General features: G+C 41.9%; 1 protein-coding gene across 4 annotated transcripts in view; it reads right to left on the minus strand.

Moving 5' to 3' along the window:
* Positions 1-27,652, minus strand: part of LOC115767137 (RNA-binding protein Musashi homolog Rbp6) — a 184,488-nt gene that overhangs the window by 85,602 nt on the left and 71,234 nt on the right. For all 4 annotated transcript variants that reach the window (XM_030711301.1, XM_030711303.1, XM_030711302.1 and 1 more), the window contains 3 exons: positions 27,472-27,553; positions 14,311-14,395; positions 11,521-11,562 (listed from right to left, as the gene is read on the minus strand). In XM_030711301.1, the coding sequence (XP_030567161.1) occupies positions 11,521-11,562; positions 14,311-14,395; positions 27,472-27,553 (209 nt within the window). The remainder of the gene's footprint in view (positions 1-11,520; positions 11,563-14,310; positions 14,396-27,471; positions 27,554-27,652) is intronic.

Genomic DNA, 27,652 nt, shown 5'->3' on the forward strand with positions numbered 1-27,652 from the left:
CAGCCGTTCCTGTCAGAGAATCGCTCGGCATTGGATGTCAATTTCATAAGCAATTTACGCAGCGACAGAGTTCGATTTGCCAACTGTTGATGCCGCATCAAGTGGCAAGCAGGCAGGCAGGCAGGCAGGCAGATAGACAGACAGACAGCCTGGCAGCATTAGGCTGCACTGGCTCAATTGGAAATGTGGCACGGAAAGCTGCTGCTGCTGCTGCTGCCAAATTTCTGTGTGTGTTTGCATATATTTGAATGTTGGCCCCTCCATCAATGGCGGCGTCTAATTAACTAATTTTGTGAGGCGACTGGCATTCGAACATTCGAAATATCATTTTCCTGATGGGCCAATATATGTATGTTGGGGCGCAAACTCCATCGCAACAGCTCTTGTTCAAACTGATGCGTTGCGCCATTGTCCTAATTATTGTCCTGCCATAAACAACTAACAGACCCAGAGCAACAGCAGCAGCAACAACAAATTGCCAATTCACCCTCACAAGCAGGGCAAAAGTAATGGCCGCTATAATTCACAGTTACTTATTGTTTATCTGTTCGTTTGCTCAGCTCGATGTGGTCCATAACTTAAATGGTCGCAACAACAGCAACAACTAGAGACTGTCTGTGCCACAAAGCGTGTCACGAGGCATTAATTAGACGCTACTCAAGAACTGGATTTCAAAGCAAAGCTGACTAAGGATTATACACAAGGATATCTATATATCAAAAAATTAGTTACAGGCTCTGTCAAGGCTCACATGCTCGAAAGTGAGAATAGAGAATAACAAGCAGAAACTCTTAGAGCTCATATAACTCTCTTTATTAGGAAGGAATCGAAATAAATGGCAGGGGAATGTTGAAACCACATCATTTAAATCCTGCATCATTTATTGCTCTTGCCTCATTTTATTTCTCTACTTTCAAGATTTTTATTGAGATTTGATCGCCCCAAAATATGCCACAATCTAAATTCACACATTCACCGAATCACTCGCATATTTCGTTAAGTATTTTATAGACAACTTTTCGGGCTGCTCAATTTTCACACTTTTCCATCTCTAGCTCGCAGCTAACCAGGACTCTTTCTGTGTGTTCGGTTCGATTTTGTGGCAGCCTGTTCAAAGATTTTGCCCAGCTTCGCTTTGGCTGAGTGTTGGGCGAGGTCTGTGATTTAAATGATACGAATTAATTTGAAAATTTTCAATGTTTTGCAACCTGGCCGGCAGCACGGAATGCTCTCCGGCTGTAGCCAAATGTTTAAAGGGTTGAAAAAAAGTAAACTGGGGCCCAAGGAAAATCAGTGCACATAGCCGAAAAAGCCAAAAAACCGTGGCCATAACTATGTGCGGCCAGCAAAAGGAAACGAACAATGCAACAGCCAAACTGAGGCAAGGCTCAGAGCAGATTGCACAAAAAATAGTTGAAGAGCCGGAGAAGGAACAGAGGCAGGGGCAAGCGGCAACAATGAGAGGCAACCACATTGGTGGCAAACGGCTGTTGGGGCAATGGGCAAAAGTTTAAACAACTATTTATTATGAAATACAACAAAAAGTGGCAGGCAGAAAAAAAACTATTTAACACACACTCAGACACACACAGAGAGAGAGAGAGAGAGAGAGAAGGAGGGGGAAATGGAAACAGACAACAGCTGAGCGCGGAGGCGGCATCGGTGGCGACTCTGCGGCAAACCTTTGAGCAGCAGGAATCCAGCTGGGCATGTTGCAGCAGCACAGCCCAAACGATAACAGCCCATCCATCCATATCATACATCCATATCCACAGCGCGAAGCCGACATCGCCAGACTCGAAACCGGAGCAGGAACTGGAGCTGAGGCTGAAGAGCCAAAGGAGCAACTTTTACGTGAAAATGTTCAAAATTTAATCAAATTAAAGTGAATGCGCCGCAGGCGAACATATTTCGCACGCGCCGGCGAGAAGCGATGCGCCGCTGTGCCTGGCCAGGATCTGGCATGGGAATGTGTAGCGTGGGCAGAGACGCTGGCAGAGGCAGAGGCAGAGCTTGACGCAGACAGCAAGTTTAATATGTAAATTGTTTTTGTTGCTGTTGCTGGTGTTGGCTGTAGATGGTGGTGGTGGTGGTGGTGGTGGTGCTGCTGCTGCTGCTGCTATAGCTCGACATTAAGTGGTTATCATAGCCATTTATGAGGCTGTTAAAAAGTATCTCATTAAACATAAATGGGCAAGCGGCGGGCGGTAGGCGGCAGGCGGCACACTCAACTAGAACTGGATAATAGATACTCGAGTCTGAGTCGGGCAACAAATTAAAGCACAACTATGCGCCGCAACAACAATTGTGCTCTCAAGCAAGTCGTATGCGCATTTGCCACGCCCAAAGCCCAACTTCTCCCTGCGCCACGCCAGCTAGCCGGCACACATTCTACCAAATTCCGTTTACCTGTCAAACTTTTGCCATTTGTGGCCAACATATTTTGAAGTTAGCCCCAGCGTGCCACACACACAGCAGCAGCAACAGCAACAGCAGCTTGCCCCTGCCACAGACGCTGTGTTGCCGCCAACATAGAGACAGTGCCACGTTTATGCCTAAACTTTGTCAATTATTTGCGGATTTAACATTTGTAGCCTTGTGCGGATTTTGATTTTTGATTCGACTCTAAAATGGGCAACAACAACAACAACAACAATTCCGACTGGCTGCACATTATCATTAAAAATTTCATTTTATGCCATATTCAAGTTGTTAGCGGACTTTCAGCCAAGCTCAAAGGCATAGTTTTTAATGTGGAGAGAGAGTACAAAGAAAGCCGTAATATATTAAACAAGCAAAATTCACGTCAAGTCCCAGGCTTTTAGGCAGTTATGAGAGCGGCAAAGGAGTTTCTCTTTAACAATTTTCATTAAGACTTCGTCAAAGTCGTAAGTTCTCTATAAACAAATAACCTTAACTTCATCAAAAAGCAAAGCTACTTTATTTGAAAATATCATTTTAATATCTCATTTACCTTAACAGATATTTCCTGTTATGCGTGTCCATTTTATCATGACACTTGTTTTTCTTACATTTTTTTTATGTTTTCTTTTTTTTCAAACTCATCTTTATAATTATGATACCCTGTGCCTAAATGCATATTGAGCATATGAGTCTGCAGAAAATGGACATGCATACATATTTGAGAAACTAAACAGAGTATCATCTAACTAAGCATTAAAAGCTTGGCTTTTAGATTTTGATTTGGAAGGGAGTAAAATAATAAAAGCTATAGAGAATCAATTGAATATATATATTATATTCAGCTTAAGCTGAGCATCAAATAGAATTATATTTCCAAACTCTAATGTAAGCCCAAAGACAAGCATAAAATGTTATTGTTAAAGTAATAACAAGTCAATTAAATAAATATACAATAAAAAAGAAGAAAACCTAGTCGCTTCCGCTTAGCATCAAATAGAATTCCATTTCTAAACTGATTTCAGTTATAAAACTAAAAGTAGGTACAAACAAATTATGCTATATATTAATCTAAGTACAAATTTCGTCTCCGCACAAGCATTTATGCAAACCGAGAGAAAAACGAATAAAAGTGATGAAAACTGACTAAAATCAATGTATTGCCCACTTACTCAAGGACGTTTAAGATGCATTCCAACGCATCGCTGGCTATTCTCCCAAATCCAAGGTAACACTCGAGTCTAGCATCGGCGAGTGAGCGCGTTTTTTCTTTGTCGCTTACCTGCTTTTCATTTACAAGCATTTCAATATTGTTTTTATGATTTTTAGTCAATATATGCATATCAAATAACTATCAATGCCGCACGGCTGCCACTCGCAAATGTCAAAATCTCGCAACAAATTATCAGCAGAGCCGTCAATAGCACCTGCCCCACAGAGGGTAGCTATACCCTATCGGAAAAACAATATGGAAGATGAGAGCAAAAAATACAAAAAAAAAAAAGAAGGCACGCAACACCGAAATTTAAATACGCTTTGCAGGCTTAAAAGTTGTTTTATAGAAGAGCTTTATGTCCAGCCGATTATTCCTATATGAGTCAGATGATATAACATATTTGATAGAGCTTCGCAGATATATCTGAGGAAGAGTTTATCTAATATCTGCTGAGTGTGACAAGGATATCTTGAGGCACAAGAAGTGGACTATGCAAAAATGAGTTTTTCTTTTCTGTTTATAGAGCTTTATGAAATAGTAATATGATATTGATAAGAGTATATTGCAAGAGCATAGTGCAACTAGTAATTGGTAAATTTCATGAGGAGATCCTGCTGAGCACACAAGTTTTTTATGCAATAAATAACAATAAAATATCCAACGATTGTTCCTATTTAAAAGACTAACCCAATGCGTCAGTTTCTGATAGAAATACGTATCTATGCAAAAGTTTCATGACTTACATTCTATCATTTACATTTATAGCATGTGAAGAGAATAATGTTGCGTTTGGTCAAGATTTCTTGAGAAACTACAATCTTTCATACAAAAACTAAGTTTTGCAACGATTCCTTTGTGTCAATATATAGTTTTACGATATTTATCAGATGAGCAAGATTGTGCTTTTATGTATGAAGCATAGTTAACGAGTTAATGTCAAGCTTGATCAATATATTTTAGAATAAGAAAGGTTTTTCATAATTATTTTTGACCCATTACCAGATACAGATATGGGCGCTTAATGATGTGATGTACTGTAGTGCTTCGATCGGGCCGATTATGGCATATAAGCAAAGAATTATTCAGGCAGGCATGGCAAGAATATTTCGGTGTTTACACTAATCGTGAATATATATGTCAAAGAGTCAAAGATATCTCCTGCTATGCGTTACACACTCTATGACAAAACTATAATGCTCTACAGAAGAGTATAAAACCAAAGAAAAAAAAGAGATGATAGTTGACGGCGGCAATGACAAGAACGAGAAGAACGGGCTTTGGGTTGGGGTTGGTTTTGGTTTTGGGCTTCAATGCTAAGGAGAAGGACAACCAGCAAACGCTGCAATTTTACAATTTGATTATTTCGCAAAGCAATATATATATATATATACTATATATGAAAGGCAAGAGTCAGGTGCAGATGGTGTAGGGTGGAGGTGGTGGTGGGGGCAGGTTAGTTAAGGGCAGCACCTGGCAACGTTTTTGGGGCATCTCAAAAAACGAGTTGACGTTGGTGGCTGCCGTTTATTATGCGTAGCTCTGCACAACTTTTGCAAAGTAATAAAGCCACAAAAGTTCAACTTCAATTGAAATAAATTAATTTCAACATTCGGACTGACAGCGCCAACTAACTGACAATTACACACACCGCACACACACACACACACACACACAGGCAGCGGCACAGCACGAGCTGAATAGCTGGGGCAGGAGCTGGAGACACATGCTCAGCGGTTGGCTCCGCTGCATGAAATAGTTGAGTAACTTTTCACTTTTATTCTCTATTCTCTGTTTTTTTTTTCTTTTTTTTTTTTGGGTTTGCTTTTTGCCTTTTGTTGTAAATGTAAAATAATAACGACAAAATTGCACTTTCAACTTTTGACTTTAGTTTTTTTTTTTTTTTGGTCGGGGGCGTTGGATCGCTGCCTAGGCTGAGGCTGTGTCTGTCTCTCTGTCTGTCTCTCTGAAGTGCCAGTGGGAAGCGCTATTGTCTGTGCAAAAGTTGAATTAATCACCCCGTCGCCCCCGCCACCCGAGCTTGCCGCGCAGCAGGCCAAGCTCAGGCCCAGGCCGAGGCAGTCTGCAACTGCAGTCAGACGCATACTTTCAACATAGTTTGGCTGCCTCAACGACTGTTTCATCTTGATTGATTACATATTTTACAAGTTATTGCACACAGCTACTAGGTGTAGGGTATGTATGTGTCTGTGTGCGTGTGTGTGTGAAAGCGACTGCAGCGGGAGTTGGCGTGAAGCACACGTATTTATTAGATTTATGGCTGAGTTTCAACATCTCCGTCTGTCTTCTTGTCCGTCTGTCTGTATGTCTGTCCTTATGTGTGTATTGTAATGGATTCCGGCAAGTGTATTCATACAACTTTTAATGTATTGGAAATAACTAATATGTCTGCACTCTTCATTTTATTATGTTGCCATGCTCCTCGCGCAGCCGTGTGTTTTTGCAGTGCGTCTGTTGAAGGTAGTAAAAAGTAAAACTCATGTCGAGAGCGGTAAGCTGTGGCAATTGACTGAAACTGCCGGTTTAAATTAGAAAAGTTTGCACAATGTACACAAGATATACACAAACAGACACACACACGTACACGTACACACACACACACACACACGCTCACACAGACAGAGAGCAGACATTCGAGCGTGTTAATTTAATGGCAACATGAGTGAGGCTTTCGCTTCTCTCTTATATGTCTGATATCTGTCATTTAGCCAGGTCCCCGAAATGTGCTTCATTATGACATGGTCATGCAATCGAAGCCGCACACACAACACACACACACACGCACACACTCACCGACAGGATTTGCGCCTTAATTGCATACATACATTGCCCTTGCATACTTATGTGGCCAGAACTTAACGTTTGCCTCTGTTTTGTAATCTATTTTGAATTTTAAGCCCAATAGGCTTACAGATTCCATCACACAATCGATTATTTGACAGCTGCATTTGGCCAGTATTTAAACACATTCCCCATTTGTTGTTGGCATCATTTTCGAACAACTGTGGTTGCAGGCACCATTTGCCTGCCTCCAACTGCACAGAATATAGTTGAACTGCACATTTGAGGAATGTTGCAAGGCAGACTTAAGGTCAGTTAAATAATTGTCAGCTGTGTTGCAAACTGTCACTTTGCAAACGCAAATTAAAATATATTGTAAGCCAAGCACTCAAGATAATGGAGATATGAAGGTATAGATGGATAATTTGTTTGTACAATAGTTCAGGTTCTTGTGACCTGAGCAGACGTTCTCATACGGACAAATTGGATTGTTATTTTATTAGACCTATGCCTATATAGGATATTTTAGGGTACAATTTCGACATGAATTTTGACCAAAAATAATGTTGCCAGATTTAGATGCCAAATTTATTTAGAGGCTAAACCATGAACAAATAGTCAAGCCCCGTAAAAATCGGTTGAGATTTGCCCAAATTTTGGGGGGTGGAAAATTTCAACCTATGTATATAAAGGACATATTAACGGATATATTCCGCATCTGTGTAAAATATAGGAAAGCCCGCGTCCCAAATTTGTGTTTCAGAACTCTTATAAACTTTAATTTACTTAAGATCCCTGATCTATAATTATCAATATAATGGAATTGGAAGAGACATTCAGATTCGCACAGACAGATGGACATAGCTACATAGACTTAGCTCATCCTCTAGATCCAATATATATATATACATATGTTTGAGAAACTTTTTTCGCCCAACTACATACATGGGCCTAAGATATATATATCTCTGTCATATATGTATATATAAATTCATTAAATTGTGGTATTTCTGCCCTTTATCATATCAAGTCCTTATTTGTTTGTAATAATCGCAACTTTTCTAGATTCCAGAATTTAGAGTTCCATAAAACATGTTTCAACGCTTAAAAACAAACATTTGATTTCTTGTTTCCTGCGTGTGTGTGTGTATGCGTGTGTGTGAGTGTTGGTGTGTGCATGGAAATGCCGCTTACAAACATTCATAAATCCTCACCAAGTTCAACGCGCGACAACTCTGCTGTCCGTACAGATTCCGTTTGTATAGTTCAGTTTGTTTTTTTTTTTTTGCTTTGTGGTCTTTGGTCGTTTTTGTGCGCATAGTTTTTTATAGCATACTTATGTGGGACAGCGAAGCGAAATCCATTTCACTTATCCCATGCACTTTTATGGCTTTGGCCACCAAAAATTTTGCACATTAAAGCGAACTTTCTAACATGACATATGTAAGCCAGTCGTCGCCTGCTCGCGGCCCGCGCTCAGCTGCCGCCGTGTTGCTGGGATTTGCGGTGCCACCCATTGGCCAAACACACAAGTTGCACAAATACACATTTCATATTCATAGTCTGAGAGCTTAAAAGCAAAGAAATTAACTTCACAAAAGTTTGCACAAACGTTGAAAACGAGTCGTCGACTCGTCGAGTTGTCGAATGCGACGACACACACGGCGTATGTGTAATATGTGAATATGAAAATGTGCGCGTGTGTTCGAGTTTGTGTGCTTGTGTGTGTGTGAGTGTGTATGTGTGTGTGTGTAACCCGTAGCCAGTACACACCCTTGCCTTGCACAAGGCCTACTCGAAATGTGCTTCGGCTGTGGCTCTCCACACACTATTTTTGTGCTTAGTCGGCTCATCTGCATTTTATGGTCCAAAAATATCATCATCATTTTTTCGCATTTCATTATGTTCCCCCCTCTCTCTCTCGCTCTCTCTCTCTGTGTGTGTGTGTGGCAACATGCTAGCAGCTGAAAACTTAGCAGCCTCATTTAGTATGCTTCATTTCATTATATGGCTCGCTACTCAGTCCCCAGCTACCCAACTGTCGCCTGCCTATGACTACTTTAAAAATAAGAAAGAAAGCAAAAATGACAAAAAAAAAAGCAGCTCTTAACTTTCGCTGCAACCGCAAACATTTTGGGCCACATTTTGTGGGCAATCCTTCTGCCTGGGCCTCCGACAAAACGGTGCGAGAAATTGTCCTCTCGTCAGTCGTTTTTTATTTGTTTTTTTTTCACATTTATTTCTCTTCTACTTTTTTAGCGCTTCTGATGTCGCATGCAATTTTTTTTTTTGCGCTGCGTAGCAACTCCTTTGGGTCTGTCTCCATGCTGGGCGCTGCTTGTCCTGGCTGCTCGTCCTGCCTGCCTCCCGCCTCCCTGTCCCGCCCATTTGGCTCCCGCTAAGCTCATGTACAGCCTTCCGCCTCGTTGTTTGCACCACTCTCCCGTCACTCATTTTTTTTTCTTCTCGTAATTTTCATAAGCAGCCGTTAGACGTTGGATTTATGTTTTTAAACGCCTTTTAATATGCGAGAGGATCTTCGCGCGCGCCCCAACAGAAAACAGAGCAGACCCGAGCAGAACACAAAGCCACTTGCAAATGCCGCGTAGCCAGCCTCGTTGTCCTAGACGCCTGCGTCCTTAGCCCAACACGCCCCCCCCCCCCCCCCCCCACACACACACACACCACTCTTCCGGCGCTCGCTCGACGTCCTTCGTCCTTGCTCTGGCTGTGCCTTACGTTGCGTGGCAGGGCGCAAATCCAGTGAGAATGCGTTTAAAAAAATATTATAATAATAACATTACGTAAATAATTGTTGGGCTCTGGGCGCCGGGAGGTGTGGCAGGACGCGGGTAAATGGCAACGGCAACACGCGCCGCAGGAATAGCTACGGAAATCAGCTGCGTGTTGATAAGCAAAGCGAGCGAGAGTGAAGAGAGAGAGAGAGAGAGAGGAGAGAGAGGGTAAACTGAGGGACACTAAGAAGTTGCTGCCAACGGGTAGGTGCTGTTCTGCCTCAGGCCTTCGCACTTGGCGTGCGTGTGTGCGTATTATGGCTGTGCTTTGCGGTTAGTCGCAGCATCACGTTAAATCGAAAAGTATGTTAAAGCCGCATTAGTAAATACCCTTGGAATAATAACAGATAAGCTGACTGCTCAGAATTATGGTTAAAGAAAAGTAAATCAGATTTAACTTTGAAAGAGATCGTAAAACAAAAGAGTTTAGAGCTATTTCAGCGGCTAAGCCCATAGCTAACCTTAGCCTGAGAATTAGTTATAATAGGAAGATGTTATGGATTTAATTGGGATGCTCGTTAAGCTATAGCCTATTGATATTGATTCAGCTAAATCATATAATAAGTCTAGCCCCAAAAAAAGATACTTTAAATAATATGAGCTAAAGCTGTTGAGATGAAGGTCCGACCGATTTATTATAATTTACTATAAGCCAAAACTTAAGCCTAAATAGTTTGCCAGAAATTAAACTCAATCGAAAGTTAAATTAAATATATTCTACAAAAGTGTTGGATTTAAAATAAAAAGTTTTAGTTCATCTAAAATCCAGCATCAAATCGGAAATAACTTAACTTCCAACCCTTGCATTCATCTATCTATTATCATATTAATTATATAACAAATTTGGTTGGAAATCAAATCTAGCCCGTATTTCGTATTTGAAAATATGAATGGCTTCTCATATTTTCAGCAGAGCGGGCAATTGTAAATGAACAATTGAATAGTCGCCTTCCTATCAAGCCAGGCCAAACTTAGGCTCCTAGGTATATAAAAGCAAGCTCTCAAGCTAAGCTAAATGCTGAGAGCTTGTGTAAGCTGTAGGCCAACAATTTATTCTGCCCTGCGACCCTGGTTAAAATACGACTCAAACTTAATTAGTTTAAAGTTTAATTTATAATAATTATTTATGATGAAATAGTCCTGTAATTTTTGGAAGACCTAACATCGCTTTAAAATCTCAGAATATCTTTACCAACACTGTTTATTATTAATAGCATTGTTTCCTAACACTAAAGCCTAGCTGTCAAGGCACAGGGATGCTTTTGTCAATTAGAATTCAATTTTTATATAAATAATTGATTTGTTGACTTTAAGTTTCTACATTTTCTTCTGCGGAAATTGAAAATGTTTCGAATATTATTATTATCTCCCATATATTGCACAATATTATAATTAAAATTATTCTCTTTCACTTTATCCTCAGATTTCTCATCATTTTTACCATATTATTATTATGAGTATACGTTATAGAAGCAGACTATCAAAGTAACTTTTCAATTGCCACTTAAACCTTCTGCTAAGACGCACTTTTATGCATACAATGCTGAACCTGTAGTTTTGTAGCATCGCTCAACTTGTCTACCCAACTCCATAGACAGTTTGGTTTCCGTTTCGGAAAGTATCGCTGACTATTCAAAATACCTTTGGGGCATATTCCCGTTACGCGTCATGCTTCACGCGTAACTCCCTTTTTTTTCGCTAGAGTATTTCGTGAGAGAGGGCGCAAAAAAAGGCGCTACATAGATGAGGCACATTTGTAACTCTGTCTAACCGAGCGCAGTGGCAGGCAGCAAAATGTGCGTGTGGCATTTAGTAGGCAGTGACAGCGGCAGTGGGGCGGGGGCACAGATAAAGATAGAGGATGGCGGCAGAAGGAAGGCCCTAAACGGGCAGCCACACACACGCACACCCATTGCTGTCGAAATTTTGTTGTCATCATCACTTTGCAGGCGAAACAACTGAAGTTGATGGGAGGCAGGGTGGGGGCTAGGTTTGGCGTTGGGTTTGGCGTTGGGGTTTCTGGAGATGGAGTTGATGCCGTAGCCGCCGTTGCTGCCTGTCAGCCACAAAGTTATCTGCCTGCCAGTTTTTTTTTGTCAGTAATATTGTTGTTGCCATCTTCCGTTTTTAATTTCATCTGCCATTTGCTGCTACTTATGACACATCCTTTGCCCACAACCCGCCCAAGATGCGCCCTCAAGTGCTCAGCTTTTGCTCAAGCATTCGGTAAAAAAATAGCAACTTTTTCTTCTTTTTTTGGTTTGTGGTAATATTTCTGTGGGTACTTACCTTGGGATGTGCACGTCGCGGAAAAGCTACTTTCGGGTCCACCTGCAAGCACAAGAGAAAATTGAGTGAACGAGTGAGAGAATGTGTGAGAGAGTGAGTGGGAATGCGTAGCAAGGAAATCGTATGCTTAATGATATTTAAATGAAAAAGCATTTCGAGCAACTCTTCATATTAATAGCCGAGCATAAATCTTGCATAAGCCTGCATTGCGCATTAAGCGGGAATTACTCCTAGGGGATGCGCGGGATGGCCGAGCGAGGGGCGAGGGGCGAGGGGGGCTTCTGTGGGTGTCATGATGGTCTGCGGTAAATGCTCAACTTGGAGCTGAGCACGCACGAATTAACGCATAACAAATTGCGCGTCCAGCTCAGAAGCCCCGCAATCCGACGGCGCCAATAAGCAGCGTCATTAAAAATAATTAAAAATCATAAAAATTCAATTTTAAGTGCTTTGCTTTGCCACTCATTTCGGCTCCTTCCTGTTATGCCAGTCAGCGGGCTGCTCCCTAACACACACACACACACACACACACACACACACACACACAGTGACAGCGCTCGTCCTGACAGCTCACGGTAAGCCTCAAGGGGGATTGTGGAGTTGGTATAGTCTCTGGGGTCTCATTTTTGTACGTCCCCCCGAACTAAATCTTTTTTTGATGTGACTGCGCTGCATTTAGCTGCAAGTGCGGGTAACTTAAGCCAATGCCGCAAATAAAATGAAGAGATATTGGCAAAGATAAATGCAGCTAGAGAGGGAGGGAGAGTGGGCGCGGGGCAACGCAATATCCTCTGGCGATAATAATTCGCACAGAAATTGTCACAGGACAGCAGCAAATGTTGACAGGACGGCAGTTTGCCGTGTTGATTTCCTGTGTGCAGCACGACAAAACAACAGCAACAACAACAACACGAAGAAGAACAACAACGTTGCAGGGCCAGCCAGCCGCCTGGCGGGAAATTGATTTTTAGATTAAAATTAAAACTAATCAGCGCTGAGTGGCAAAGTCGACGTCGACTTTTTGGTAAAATACATCAGACCGAAAAAGCGTAACGAAATGAAATGAAATGAATTCGCATCGTTTTCAGTTTTACCCTGCTGTGTGTTGTGCAGCCAAACGGAAACACGAAACACTGTGCTACACACACACACACACGCAAGCACGCAAACAACACACACACGTGCGGGTGTGTGTACGAAATGCAGTTGGTTTGAAAAAAAACGTGATATAAATATACATATAAATGATGGCTGCGCATTTTATTTACAGTTGGCCAGCTGTGTTGCCATAAAAGAATGACCAACAAATACAGACAGACTGAAAAACACACACAGACACAAACAAACACACACACTGACACACACACACACACAGTCAGCTAATTAAGCTAATGCCAAAGCGGCGTATGCGTAATACGAGCTGCCTTCTGACAGCCTGTCTTCGTCAATTTCGGTCAATCCGGCTAATCAAAGCGAATTCATCAATGACATGCATTGCCTTTGCCTTTGCCTGTGCACTTTGGAACACACACACACAGATATTTATGCAAATCTGTGAACTGTAAAGTTAGCTAAAGCCAAATTTAATTCTTGCATTACTTGTACAGACTTTCATGATTTGGTAACTGCATGAGATGCATTTAGATTTGAAAATATTATATTTGCGAATTTGAAAGTCAAAACCCATATCTGCAATACGTCTGGCAATATCAGGCTCTAGTCTCTAGATTAGCACTCAATGTGTTTTTAAAACTTCCATAACTTTGTCAAAACTCCAGCTATTTTTATGTGATATACCATGGTTTTGCTTAATTCTGCATTTAGATCTAACTTACAAAATTGAGTTTTTTTTAGACTAAAATGCTAAACTTGCTAAACTCTTAGCCTGATTATACATTTGTACATACAAATATTAGAATATTTAACTTAACTTAAACTAAACGTCAAGGTCGAAAAGTTTTAGATTGCATTCCGCATTTAAATTAGGACACACAATAATTTTGAAAATATATTAATGTACTTCAAAATTCATATGGAAATAAAATCTCCATCCTAAAAGATTTTCAAAACTAGTGCAAATAAAGCTACTTTAAACTGTCCAAAATTTGTCCTAAAATATATTGAAATCCGTTTAGGCAGCACATAATTTGACTTTTATTTTTTTTCTCTTTTGCATTGGAGATCCAAAAAAGTTTCTAAATTGGAAAGCTCAATATTTAGTTTTTAATCGCAGTTTATTAAAAAAGCATACGAAATGACAAAGTGTAGCTGCTCATTTGATGCTCGGGCACCACCTGCTGCACCACCTGCAGCACCAGCCGCGTTGTAGTCGAGCACATCACGTAATTAAAAATTGTTTGGCTATTAAAAAAATACACGTTTTTGGCAAAAGCTTTTCATAGACAGGTTATTGTTTTCTTTCTTCTGCAGCTTTTTTTTTCGTCTTTTTTTGACGTGTTTTTCATGTTTTTTAACTTTTGTGATTTGCTGTTTTTGTTAGTTGCCTGTCATTGCTTTGAGTTTCTAATTGCTGTCAATAGAGAGGGCGCGAGAGAGGGTGAGAGCGACTCGGAAGAGTGAGCGAGAGAGGTATGGAGGGACAGGAGGCAATTTATGAAGCGCGCGAGTTGCTTTGTGCAAATATTTTGCATAGCTGGTGAAGTTTTTTCTATTTTGTTACCCGCTGGGTTTGTTTGTCAAGAGTCGGGCTCGAGTTACGGATTGGTGGGTGCATATATACTTTTTTTTTTTTGGCAGCAGCATATGTGATGTGTGTGGGAAGAGATTTACCTTTTTGCCATCCAGCTCGTGTGTGCCTTGGGTGAGTACCTTATCTACGCTATTTGGATCGCTGAATGTGACAAAGCCAAAGCCCCTGCAAAAGAAAGAGAGAGAGGGAGAGTGAGAGATGAAAGTAAATATCAACACGGTTAGACAAGTTGCTTAAATATTTGACAAGCAGCTCGATAAACCTGAACTCAACACAAACTCGACAACTGAAATTCAGCTACGGTACGAGGCAGCACGTGCGCCAATTAGAGGCTCAAATTACATCAAAAATATTGGCTAAGCAAGTCGAAGACTGTCTGAGTTTAGCTTTCGTCGACTGCTCTTTGCCTAAGCCATTTTGCCCAATTGCCAAGGCTCGAATGAGCTCGACTAATGCTCGACCTGACAGACGCTTACAAGCCATTACACACACACACACACACATACACATACAGGGAGACTGGCTGCCTTCCCGTGTCGTGTTGTGATAAACTTATTCTTGTTAAATATTTAATTAAAATGCTTATTATCTCGCACTGCATTTTAATGAGTCTCCCATGCCCATGTACCAAAGGCAGCGCCAGCCAGAGTCAGAGCCAGAGCCAAAGACAACAAACCAGCTCACAGATTTTGGCTGTGCCACAACACACCAGCCAGCCCCTACCACCGTCTGCCCTTCCCCCTCTTGACTGTGTGTGTGCACGTTTATGTTTATTTGAGTTTTGCCACTTGGCAGCGACGCTTAACGATGCGCCAGGCGTTGCTGCTCCAGACTCCGTGCCTTCAGCTGCTCCGGCTCCGGCTTCGGTTCCAACTTCTTTGCCAGACACAGCAGCCACAACGCTCGTATTTGTCTTGCTCTTTTAGGCGCTGCACACACACACACACGTATCCAATCCAGCTGGGGGAGTGGTAGAGGGGTAGCGGAAGCCTTAACAGCAAGCACAGACAGTAATTAACGACGATTCTATTGCAATTGTGGCGATTGTTATGGTTTTGATTATACCACTCCCATCGCAGAGCCAAGCGGAACCGATGGCCAGCTACAGCTGCTCCTTGTCCACTTGGCTTTTTATTGCGGCAACTTTATACACAAATTGCTATGCAATAGCAACAACAACAACAACAACAGCAATAACAATGAGAGCTTGTTGCAAATTTATAAAAACAATTTGCATATGGAAGAGCTTCCCACACACAATCGTATGCGAACTGCAGCTAAGATTGAGCTCGGCCAACTGGAAATGGAATTGGATTTGGGTATTGGAAAAGTGAGCGTTGTGCGTGTGGTGCAGCCGTCCTGCCGTGCACTTGGCTCGGTGTTTTGGAACGTACTCGACAACGCCTGGCACATATTAAATAAACATTTCTCTTCGTATTTATAGACAAGCAATTTGTGCAAATGCATTGCGAAAAAGCGGCCTACGCCTATTAATATTGATTTAAATTGTGAGCGGTGCGAGGCGTGGCCGGGCAGGTTTGGGGGCTAAGCCTTTAGGTCATGTGGGTGGCAAGTGCCGTTGAGTGGTGGGCGTGTCTCCACTCAAGTGGGTCACACAAAATTGCCAAACGGAAAGTGACACAAAGTTGAAGCCAGAGACTGTTGCAATGCCTCCTGCACTTACAAGAGCACAGCAGACGTGCCCCGCCCCCCCTCTCTCTCTATCTCTCTCTGCCTTTCGCTGTCTCACTCGCTCGCCTATTGTCTCTCACAAAGTGAAAAGCCACAAATTTAAAAGGCAAAACTCAAAAATAATGTGTCTCCTGTGTGCAATTTACTCACAAATTCAGATTCAATTTATGCAACTCGAGGCAAGGCAAGCGGCAGGCGCACCGAAAAACCAAGCGACAGCAGACAGCACCAGGATAACAACAGAATAAGGACGTGCATGCGTGTATTCGTGTATGTGTGTGTGTGTTTTGTGCACAATAAAAAGCAAAATAACAACAAATAGCTATACAGCTACGATTATAAGGTACCCTGTACGAGAGATGCAAAGTAAGGTTTGCTACTTTCAAAACTCTCATTTGAGCATTTAAGTGTGAAGTGTGTGTGCAACAGCATGAAAAAAGCTAAATCTTGACTTCTATGATGTCGCATTTGTATACGCGAATACCTATCAAAGCTTCTTCTTGCACTCATTGACTTAAACTTCCAATCAATTTTTAAATTATCCAACAGCATAACCCTCTTGCCTAAATCAACTTTCTTTCTCATTAAAACAGCTATAAAAGCTTTAAAGCTTTGGACAAGCATAGTTATCTTAATACTAATCATTATTTCAACTAATTAATAAGTTACTTGCTACAACTTTGATGTTCGCTTTAGAACAGCTTTTGTACGCTATCACACCTGCAAAAGCTTAAAAAGCTTGAGACAAGCTGAACTGTGTTGATTGATTGCATTAAAGCTGACTTAAAGCTTCACTTCCTAGTTTAAAGCTAAAGCTCGACTAATTAGTTAAAAAAGAAACACGATTAAAAAAAATCTACTCTTACTTTCACTTTTTCTATGATTCATGAGAATTGAACTTAAAGCCTAGTTTTGGCTACTATATAGAGCATACGACTTCGATAAAAGCTATAGAGTTTTTAGCTACGTAACCTTCAAGTATTGGATCTGCACTGTTTTAACTCACTTCTTGTATTTGCAAAATTCCATTAAAATAAATGTGTTAGATTTGCCGCACTCAACGATTTTGGACAGCGTTAAAGCTTTAAGTAGCTGAGCTTCATTGGATAAAAGCAATAAAGCTGACTTAAAGCTGAGAGCTCAATTAGCCAAAGCTATTATTATACATACATATTTACACGTAATTGTTGTTTTTTCATACCATTTTTCAGTATTCAATTAACCTAATTAATCAAAGCCAAAAAGTAGACAGGCTGTCATCTCAAATAACCCTTTTAGCCTCTTCGCATACAGGGTATTCAGTGTAACAAACAGAGACATGCAGACTAGAGGATCTAGAAACATGCAGCCCGAACTGGGCAGGTGGCGGGGTCGCCGACGTAGGTGGGCTGGCTGAAGCTAAAGCGGACGCTGGGAGTGTGCAGGGCAGCGGGAGGCAGGGCTGGGCTGATGCTGAATATGGTTCGGTTTGGTTTGGTTTGGTTTGCTTTGTTGCTGTTGTTGTTGGTTCGTTGGATTGTTGCTTGTTGAATTTTATAAAGCCGTTTCAGAATGCTAATGAGCGCACGCACAAGCTGCCAAGGTAAGCAGCAGCTGTGGATGTGGGCAACGGGCGGTTGAGGCGGGCATGGAGAGGGGGGAGCGTGGCAATCATGTAACACACACGCCGCAAACACGTACCAGCTACGAGCCAGCCTCAAGAGTCGTCGCTGCCGCTGCCGCTGCCGCCGTCGCCTCAGTGTTGCAAGGAAGCAACATAAAAGTCTTATTTGAATTGCCTTGCAGAGCTTGAGAAAGTTTCATAGTCACAGATCCTTGTTGTTGCTACAGTTGTTGTTGTTGTTACTATTGTTGTTGTTATTGTTGTTGCTTATGCTATTGCTGGCTTACGCACAATTTAGCAAAACAACTTGCATGTATTTAGCCTATGGGTTGCCTGTTTGCTTCAGCCAGAGTCGCCATCTGAGCATGTGTGCTTGTCCTGTCTCTGGCAGCGTCTTGGATTACCGTAAATAATCTAACTAAATGAGTTACCAAACGGTCAAAGTTCAGTCTAGGTGTTGCCAAAAGGCGTCCTCCAGCCAAGCAGCAGCATTTCGGTTAGTGAATATGTGTTGCAAAACTAAACTTAAGATAAGCGCCAGAATCCACCTACTCCACCCTCACCCAGCCAGCCCGAGAAAAACAAACACATCCACAACACGACTAGTTAATGCTTACGTAGCTGGCAGGCAAACTGAATACGATATTTGAGCACTACATATGTCCAGTAAGCATGATAATGCGCCCTTAAAGACTGCGCACGGTAAGCACATTCACCATACTGATAGTAGATTAGCCTCAAAATGTCCCAAAGGACTCTTAACTAACTATATGGCAACGGTGCATGCCTCTCGAGTATGTTACGCATGCTACATACACAATATAGTTTAAAGGAAACATATTTATTGCTCTCCCACTATGCACACACAAGTTTCCAGCCTTAGATGGCTAGAATGGAAAAAATCCTAAGAATTAAATCGGAGTCTAGGGTAATTAAAATGGGCTAATTATCTTTCAAGGCTGCAAACATTTAATGAGACGAGCACCTTAGAGCCCCGAATTCCCCATTTGATTCTTACTAAGAACCGAAAAAATATCGTACATACAGATAAACATTTAAAAGCTTTCTAGAATATATAACCAGATATCATAAAACTATCAGAAAATTGATTGCAATTAGAGAACTCTAAAAAAACGCTTAGAAAATGAAAATTAAGCGCCACCCCATAATATTACATTAGTTCATTGCACAACACTCATTCAGCTGAACTGACCTAGCCGAAAAATGCAATCTTTGAGAATCGCAAAGAGAGGCGGCGTCAGCGGCAGCGGCAACAAATGACGCCTGCTCGCATTGATGAGTGCGCACAAGAGTGTTTTATGTACAATGTACTGTTTATTGTCGCCATTTGTTGCAGCAGTCGCCTGTCAAGGCTGCACGAAGAACATTAATGGCAGCCGCAAGTCATGCCCTCAACCTTAACTAAAACTTGGAACTGGCAGCTACAAGCACGAGGGCAGGCAGTAAGGCAGGCAGCACGACGAGCAAAGTAGCTGACGGCTAACAAAACTTTCAATCCAATGCGAGAAAGAGAGACGCCGTCGAACAGGAGGTGTCAGGACAACGCGACGCATATTCAAATGACTTTTTCGTGTAAAAATTCAGAACAAAACAAAAGCGCCCAAACAATTGCAAAAGGAATGCAACTCAAGACAAGCCGAGAGCAGTCCGAGAGAGGGTATGTGCCAGAGAGAATAGGGGCGACTGACTGAGTGTCGTCTTGAGGGTGGGCGGCGGCGGCTGAAACTGAATTCGACTGGCACGGCAGGGAAGGGGGAGGGGTGGGCACTTCTAAGCTTTGGCTACAGTCAACGTCAATCCCGAGCGCACTAACAAGCACTTGCAGCTTGCCACGACGGGGCCCAAGACGCTGCCTGGCGACTCTTGGCGACAACGTCGACGACGACGACGACGTCGACGACGATGCTTTTGTGGTGCTTCCTACCGTGTTTTGTTTTTTTTTTCTTTTTGTTTTTTGTTGTATTTTTTGCTGACCCCGTCCGCCTGGTCCGCCGTCTATGCAGCTGAGGCTGTCGTGTGAAGTGGGACCGCGTGCATGAAACTTTCACAAGTGGCTTCCTGCCTTGCTGCTCGTGCTCGCACTTTATAAGCCTATGGCTCAGGCCCACGCCTAACCCACGCCCACGCCCATTTTGCACGTTTTTATGTGCCTTTGTCTTGTTTCGTTGTCGTTGTCGTCGTCGTCGTCGTTGTCGTCGCTTTCCTGGGCACCAAAATGCATCCTTGAACACGCACACTTAACTGGGCCTGCGTGAGTGCCAAGCTGCTCTGGCAGTTGAGCTACTCAAAAGCCAGCACCCCTCCCGAGCCCCAACCCCAACCCCAACTACGGCAAAGACCAAAGTCGGGTAACCGCCTCCAAGTCGGACGCGTTCTCAAGAGGCGACGCTCTAGCCAGGACTTGGACTGGGCCTGATGCGTGCCCTTGCGTTGATATGACAGCCAGTCCTCGACTGGCTATCTATGCGGCTCGTTTGGTAATTTGATTAATCCAGCGAAAAAGAAAAGACGGCCATTCGATGTTGTTGCAAGGGGTTGCCGCTGCCTGCCACTGGCTAAATATTTAAATGGCCCGGCCATTATGAAAATTTATCGATTTAGTGACAGTTTAAGGACACACATTATGGCGCCCATTTGTTATGTTTTTATGGTTCGTATGCCTGCTGCTAATGTCAATTTTGAGTGTTGCCTTCTTTTGTGACGCGGCGCAGACATTAAATTCGTCTCTCTCTCGCACTTTTTTCTCGTCTTTTGTTATTGCCCAGCCCAGGCAAGGGGGTGAGCCCTGGCCGCGAGAGGGCGGGGGGCACATCATTTAGTTGGCCCAACGACGAAAAGGTAACTTTATTTTATAATTCATTTTATTATTATTATTATGTAAAAGTGCTGCGGCAAAGCAATTACAATGGAGTGAGGCGGGCTCGTAAAAAATAAATATAACAAGCAACAACAATACAGCAGGGCTAGCACGACTATTAAATGCCCTGGCATTTGCTTTGATTTACATTGAAAAATATGATTCATGATGAAAATAAAATTAAAGATTATTTACAAAATTATTTATAGGCATTGCGTTGAAGCGTAGAAGAAACACTTTTCATTTGAGGCTATTAATGCAAAATATGCTTGAAGAAATTATCCGGCATTGCACGGCTCAAAAACACAATGTTTAAAATAGAAGTAATGCTAAATTAATTTGTGCCATTTTCGCAAACAAAAAGTTGCACAAATTGCCAACCCACGACTCTGCAGCACTTTATATATTATGTTTCTTCTTCAAGGGCCTTCCATAATTTTTGTAAATTTTGACAAATTCTTTGTATATTTTCATGTATTATTCAACAATACTCCGAACCTTAGACAAAAGAGCTCGCTGATATATTTTTTGATATTCAACAGCTAAATGAGATATTCAGCCTTTTGACAGATGCTGAACTCCAGTACAAACGCAATATACCCCTGCGACGCTTGACATAAAATTTTGAATTGCTGGGCATACGAGTATTTGTACTTTTCGGGGGATTTCTTTATAAAACTCTCGGTGTTGAAGAACCGGCAAAAATACAAACATAAAATGCGCATAAAAACGCGCAGAAAGCGCATGAAATAATCAACAGCAACAATGCTGCGAGCTGATGGTAGCACGGGTGACCAGGACAAGGGATGGGGAGAGGGGAGGGGTTGGTCCAATGGGTATTAGGGATGTGGCAGAGCAGGTTGATATTGCAGCTTGTAATGCTGCCACATATGAGAGCACACACACACATACGAGTTGACAACATCCGAGTGTGCGACTGACATCTCAACAACAGCGGCAACAAACAAGAGCGAAGCGATTCCTGGGCAACAGCAGGGCAGGGGTTTTGCAGGGGGGGCGAAGGGAGGGCAACGGGGTGGCCGTCCTAATGGTCTTTGGCTTCGTTTGTTGCTGCTGGTGCGGCTGACTGATGTTTGCCACAGCCAACGCCATAATTAATGATGAAAAATTGCTACACACTCGCACACACACAGGCACACTCGCACACACAATTGGTCACATAACATATGCAGTTAAGCTGCGCTGAGAGAAAGAAAAAATATATGTATATATAAACCCATTTGGTATTGTGCTGCAAATTAACATGAAAAGGGCAAAGCGGCGTTGCCAAAACAGCCGTCGACCAGTTGTCGAGTGGTCAAGTGTGAGCCAAAAGCCCGGGGAGCGGGAGCAGGAGGCAGGAGGAGGCAGCAAGCAGCAGGCAGCAGGAGCAGACGGGAGTCGGTAGGCTGAGGCGGATAAAGGTCAACGCTGGCCGGCTGCTGGAGGGGCCGCATGACAAACACAAGTGAGCCACTAAAGCGTCGTGGGGACGTGGGTTTGGGGCGATTAAATTGAGTTAATTATGGCCACGTTTTTGGATTGGGCTGTGGTAAGTGTAATGAGTGATTTGAAGCTGACAGCCAGTCAGGGGCGGAAGCGGGAGTCCGGGCTAAAAGGAGCCTTGCCTTGTGATGAGAGCCAGAAACCTACGTAACACAAGGCTCATAAATAACATTTAAGTGCGGCGGGGGGGTTAAGAAATTAAAGTTATCGCAAATCCAAAGCAAAGCGTTTGGCATTTAATCAAACGTATGATAAACGAAAATACCACAAGCGAAAGTAAATAGAGAATATTGCAATTATGCGCATGTGAAATGCGTTTTGTAATTACAAATTCATATTCCAGACCTTGCACTGTAAATTTGCTAAGCAATTCAAAATGACACTGTCTGCAAGTGTAAGCCACGTTTACGATTAATCCTGGCGAAGTTAAAGTTAACAGAGCTTAAAAAAGCTACTTTTTAACTATCGATCAAAGCTACAAATAAAAGCTATATTTTCGATTAATTTGATGTAGTAAAAGTTGCCAGAGCTTACAAAAGCTTTCTGTTAATGATCTCAGCTTAACTGAAAGCTGTAAAAAGCTCCCCCTGGCATTTCAATATTTTATTAAATTTGAGGAAATGTGAAAGTAAGAAATTAAAGCAATTACTCGATTGTAGCTCTATTCTCTATTCAACCTATTTACGTTACATTTTAATAGCCTTTGCATATCAGCTCCCAAAGTTACCTTTAAGCTGTAAATATTCTTGTTTACGCCAGAAAGAAATACGTTAAGAGCTTTTTGTAAGATCAATTGCATTTAAAGCTCACTGTTAGCTTTCAACATTTTGCCCCAAGCTCGACTTCTTCAGCTTTTATCTCAAGTCTCCACTATCCGATTTCAACACATCTATTTATGACTTTTAACTTTAACATCTGCAATCTGTACCTAATGTAAAACACTTCAGTCACACACAGGCATAAACAGACACATATATTCGCATCAGACCTCTAGAAAGCATAGCAGACTGTAAATGTTTATAGATTCTAAACAGTTAATGGTTTTCAAAGTGTTTCGTGTTGTGTTTACTCTTCGACAAGGACTTCTTATCTAAGACCCATTAAATTTATGTGCCGCATTGTGCACCAAATGTGGTTCTGAGTTATATCGCCGTCTCCGATACAGATCCAGGTAAATTTATATACACACACATATATATATATATATATATATATATAAAACATGCGCTGAGCGTCCAGCAAATAAAAAAAATTTTTAGCGCGTGTGGGGAAAAAAAAACGAAAGGCAACGAGCAGCTGTTGCGTGTATAGCTGACAATTAAATACTCTGCCCGAGAGCAAAAATAAGGGTGCATTTTTAATGCGGATTGCAGAGGTCTTCATGTGAGAGCTATGACATTTAATCTTTCTGGGGAGGTGCGTCTCAAGCAAGACCCAAAAAAGGGTTTGAACTTAGGCGGTTCAAAGCTTTTTTTATATATATATCAAACCTTTAATAGTTGCCCAAATAACAACGAAACAGAACCCCAAATTAAACTATTTGTTCTTAATTGCATTTTTGTTTGAAAATAACAAACTTTTATCATTGCATTTATTAAACTATAATTAATAAATGACAATAGACTTCAAATGTAGCCCGCTAATTCTATAAGAAAATATGTACGATATGCTATATTTTCAGTAGAACGGGCAATTGCATATTTCGAATTAAATTCTTTCATTAACATTTAAAGAGTAGTTCTTTGAAACTGAAAGCAGAGGTGGGTTTGAGCCAGCGACCTCCCTTTTCGTGGCGTTTACAGCTCTGTTATCAAATCCTTACTCAACAAATTACCTTTTGGTATTCAAAAACTACTTATTATTATTTAAAGCCAGTTGTATTAGTTTTTAACTCATATCATTCAACTGCAGGTGCATTTAAAGCACGTCAGCTTAAGCCACGCCCCACACGCCTCCATGAAAGTGAACCATTTAAAAGTAAATTGTATTCACGCCTTTCTACTTTTCGGCAGGTAGCCAAAAAGTTTGTTATGCTCGCGTTGCAAGCTGCATGACAAATGTTAAGTGCCTTGCCCCCGAAAAGCAAGGGCATAAACATTAACAAGAGAAAGAAATATTTAACTTAATTGCCATGCACAAAAATGCGTGAGGTGGCAAACGGCAGGCGTGCCCCCAGCCCGCCTACCGCCCGCCGCCCACAAGCCTGGCAGTCATAAAGGGGTGTTATATTTGTTGTTGTTGTTGCTGTTGTTGTTGCTGTTGCTACAGGCGTATTTGTGGGCTTGCTTGTGGTTGTTGGCTCCGGCTACCCGTCTCCGTCGCCGTCTCCGGCTCCGGGTCTGCTTTGGGCGTGCGTGCGCCCTGCGATATAATTTATGTTTCAATAACTTTCGAAACTCATTGAAAAGTCGCTTATGTTTGCTTCAATGGTGGCAGGCAACAACAGCAGCAGCAGCAGCAACAACAACAACAATGCTCATGAGAAGAATGTTAAAAGTACAACAATAAATTGTTTGGATTTACTTATAGTACTGAGCGGTGGGTGGAAGGAGGGAGGTGGGGAGGGGACGTACGCGCTCGCTTCTACAGCTGCCATTTGCCATTTTACTCAATTTTTATTGTTGTTGCACTTCAGCGACCCGCTTTGTCTCTGCTGGCGCAACAACAACAACAACAACAGAAACTCGCTTAAGTTGCAAAAGTTTTGCTATTTTTTGTACACAATTTTACCCAACCACGCCCCCACCCAACCCCCTGAACCCAAGCGATCTAATGCTTTGCTGAATGTGTTTTGTTTGCCATTTGCTTTGGTTCTGTGCGCTCCTTTTTTTCCTGTTTGTTATTTATTCTATTTTTTATTTTGTATTTTTTTTTTCCTTTGGTTTTCTGTTGTTTTTTGCTGCTTTCATTTTGTGCTTTTAAATTTATTTGCAAGTTTTCTAATTTGTACTTCACTCCATTTTATTGTAATATACAATCTCATTTGCACAAGGCACGAGAGCTGTGTGTGGGGCATGTATCTCAATCTATCTGGCTGGTTGAAGTATCTAAACCAGCAACAGGCAACAGGGAGAGAGAGAGAGGAGTGGAGGGGGGCATTTCGCCTACGCGCATGCAATGCTTTCTTTGCCAGCGGTAAAATGTCTGCCCTGGTGCGCATATTTATTAACCGCACTGTTGACTCTCGCTGCGGCGCCACCAGCAACAACAACAAGAACGGAAACAACAACAAGTTTGTGTGCAGCTTGTTGCTGCTGCTGTTGGTCTCAGTTTGAATTTTGTCGTCGCACCTTTTCAGGAATTCTGTTTACATTTATTACTTTGCGCAAGTTTAAGTGAAAAATTTCCATAAACATTCTTTTAAGCGACATAAAGTTTTTATTAAATTTTGCTAGAAATCCCCGACACGATGATATCAGCAGCGACATCAACGACAACGACAACGACAACGGCAACGGCAACAAATAGAGCTGTGGAATTTACAACTACCAGGGCCTTAGATTTTCAACGACCCGCTGATGTTGGCGCTGGCTTCGGCTCTGCCTTATTGTCCCAGGCGCAGGTCCCTGCTGCTGCCTGCTGTTAAGACAGCAGCCTGCCTGTTGGAATCAGTGGAGTTGTTACTGTTGTCGCTGCTGCTGCTGCACGCAGTTCATAAAAATTTTGCCAGCCAACGTGACATGCACAAAGGCAAAGGACACGTGGCAGCAGCAGCAGCAGCAGGACTCTCTGTAGAATGTGGCATAAAGTTTGCCCAGCAGCGTGGCGCTTGTTAACCTGAGCCGTCGTCTGTCTGCGACCCCTTTCAGCCCACTTTCACAGCACATTAGACGAAATTCAATTAAAACAAGGATATATTTCGCAATTTGGCATACCAGTGTGTCAGTTCTTTAGCGTGAGGTAAGAAGAATGCGCTTAACTTTTGGCACGCGCTACGCGAAGCGTGTGCTAACATTGCGCATACGCCGCGTGGGCAGCGATAAAATTAATTTGACTGGCAGACGCACACCCACACACACTCACAGACACACACACACACGTATTAAGTTACGCGCTAGTTTATAAGCTGTCAATTTTGTTGCTTCTGATGTTGCAGCTGATTATCGCAGCTCAAATTCAATTGCAATTGACTCATTAAATGCCACTCATTATTCAGCCCGTCCGCAGAAACCAGCTAATTTACGTTAAGCATTTTTGAATAAGCTCAAAAAATGGCAGCAGGCGAGGCTCGGACGGGAGTTGAAGTGTGGCTGTGGTGCAGGTGGTTGATGCAGCCAGCCAAAAGCTGATCGAAACCGCAACAAATGACAAACGATTCGAATAAACACACAGCACACGCACAACAACAGGAGGAAGGGAGTGCGGGGGTAGGTTTTGGAAAAGAGGAAAAACAGCACACACATATATCATGTGGAATGTAAAGCAGGCAAAAAAAAAAAATATAACAACAAGAAGGAAAATCAATGAAAATGAAAACCAATTAGCGGTTAACCAAACTGTTCAAATTTGGAAATGGATGCAGTCGCGCATGGCCATAAACAACAACAACAACAACAACCATAACAACAACAAGAGCAGCAGCTATTGAAATTGTAGTAGAAAGAGCGCAGCCCTAACAAGCGTCAATAACAGAGCTGGAAAGGTAAACGCGGTCACCGAGATTTACCAGAATAATAATCAAAGTCTGGTCAGAGCCAAACGCCTGCCATGAAAACAATTACAAAAGAGTTTCAATATATGATTTTAATTTGAAAATGCGGGCATAGAAATCGATCCGACCTGCTAAAATTGTTAGCCACAAGTTAGCTAATGGCTAATTGTTGCCAGATATGTCTTGACCTGACTTTGTTCCCAAATTCTGTTTCTGCATGTATTATTTCCAATTGTAATTAATCAAGCTAACAGGCAATGGGAAAGTCTATTGTATATGGAAATGGCAGGTACTTCATAAATATATGAGTTTATGAACATGTTTTGGTTCAAGTTAAGGTTCGAGCTGTGCAAAAATAATGAAATTTCGACTTCCAGGCGATTCGATAGAGACTCGGTTTGCAGTCTTACCAGGAATTAACATCTACTTTGCATCTACTTTGTCTCTATCAGTCCCAGCTAAATTCATTTAGTACACATGATTTATATTATAATATATTATACCCTGTACCCATTGAAATCGAGTAAAGATAGTAATTTAAAAAGAAGGGTCATATCCAGACCTATGTATGTTATATTGTCGAGACAATGCAAATCAATTGGGAAAGCAAATTCTCGAATGTGCGTTTGTATCTTCTAATGTGAAAATTAGTTGTTTCACAATATTTTCAGTTCACTTGAGTTCTTTTTAATTTCATATTTTCGGGTTAAACTTGAAAAAGCTATTATCCGAAGAGAACTATATACGAATTTCTTGCTTTTTTTTTTAGAAAGTCAGCCGAAAGCCCCCAAATAATGCTCTTTGCTTGTATTTTACTGAACGCATTTGCTGTAACCTTCAAGTTAGGCATATCACTTAACGGTTCGAGCCACAGTGCCTTTTAATCAGATTACTTTATTTAAATAACTCACCTGGATCTGCGGGTTGTGGGATCCTTCATGACCATAGCCTCAGAGATGTCGCCGTAGCGGCCAAAATAATCGCGTAAGCTCTCTGCAAATACAAACAGGTTGAAAGCAGAAGAAGAATAGAGAAAATGAAACAAGTGTATGGTAAATAATCAATAAGCGAATGTTTATGAAATGTCAGGGA

The sequence above is a fragment of the Drosophila novamexicana genome, unplaced genomic scaffold, assembly GCF_003285875.2.
Source record: "Drosophila novamexicana strain 15010-1031.04,08,12 unplaced genomic scaffold, DnovRS2.1 tig00001340-arrow-arrow-pilon, whole genome shotgun sequence".
In the NCBI taxonomy this organism is placed as follows: Eukaryota; Metazoa; Arthropoda; class Insecta; order Diptera; family Drosophilidae; genus Drosophila; species Drosophila novamexicana.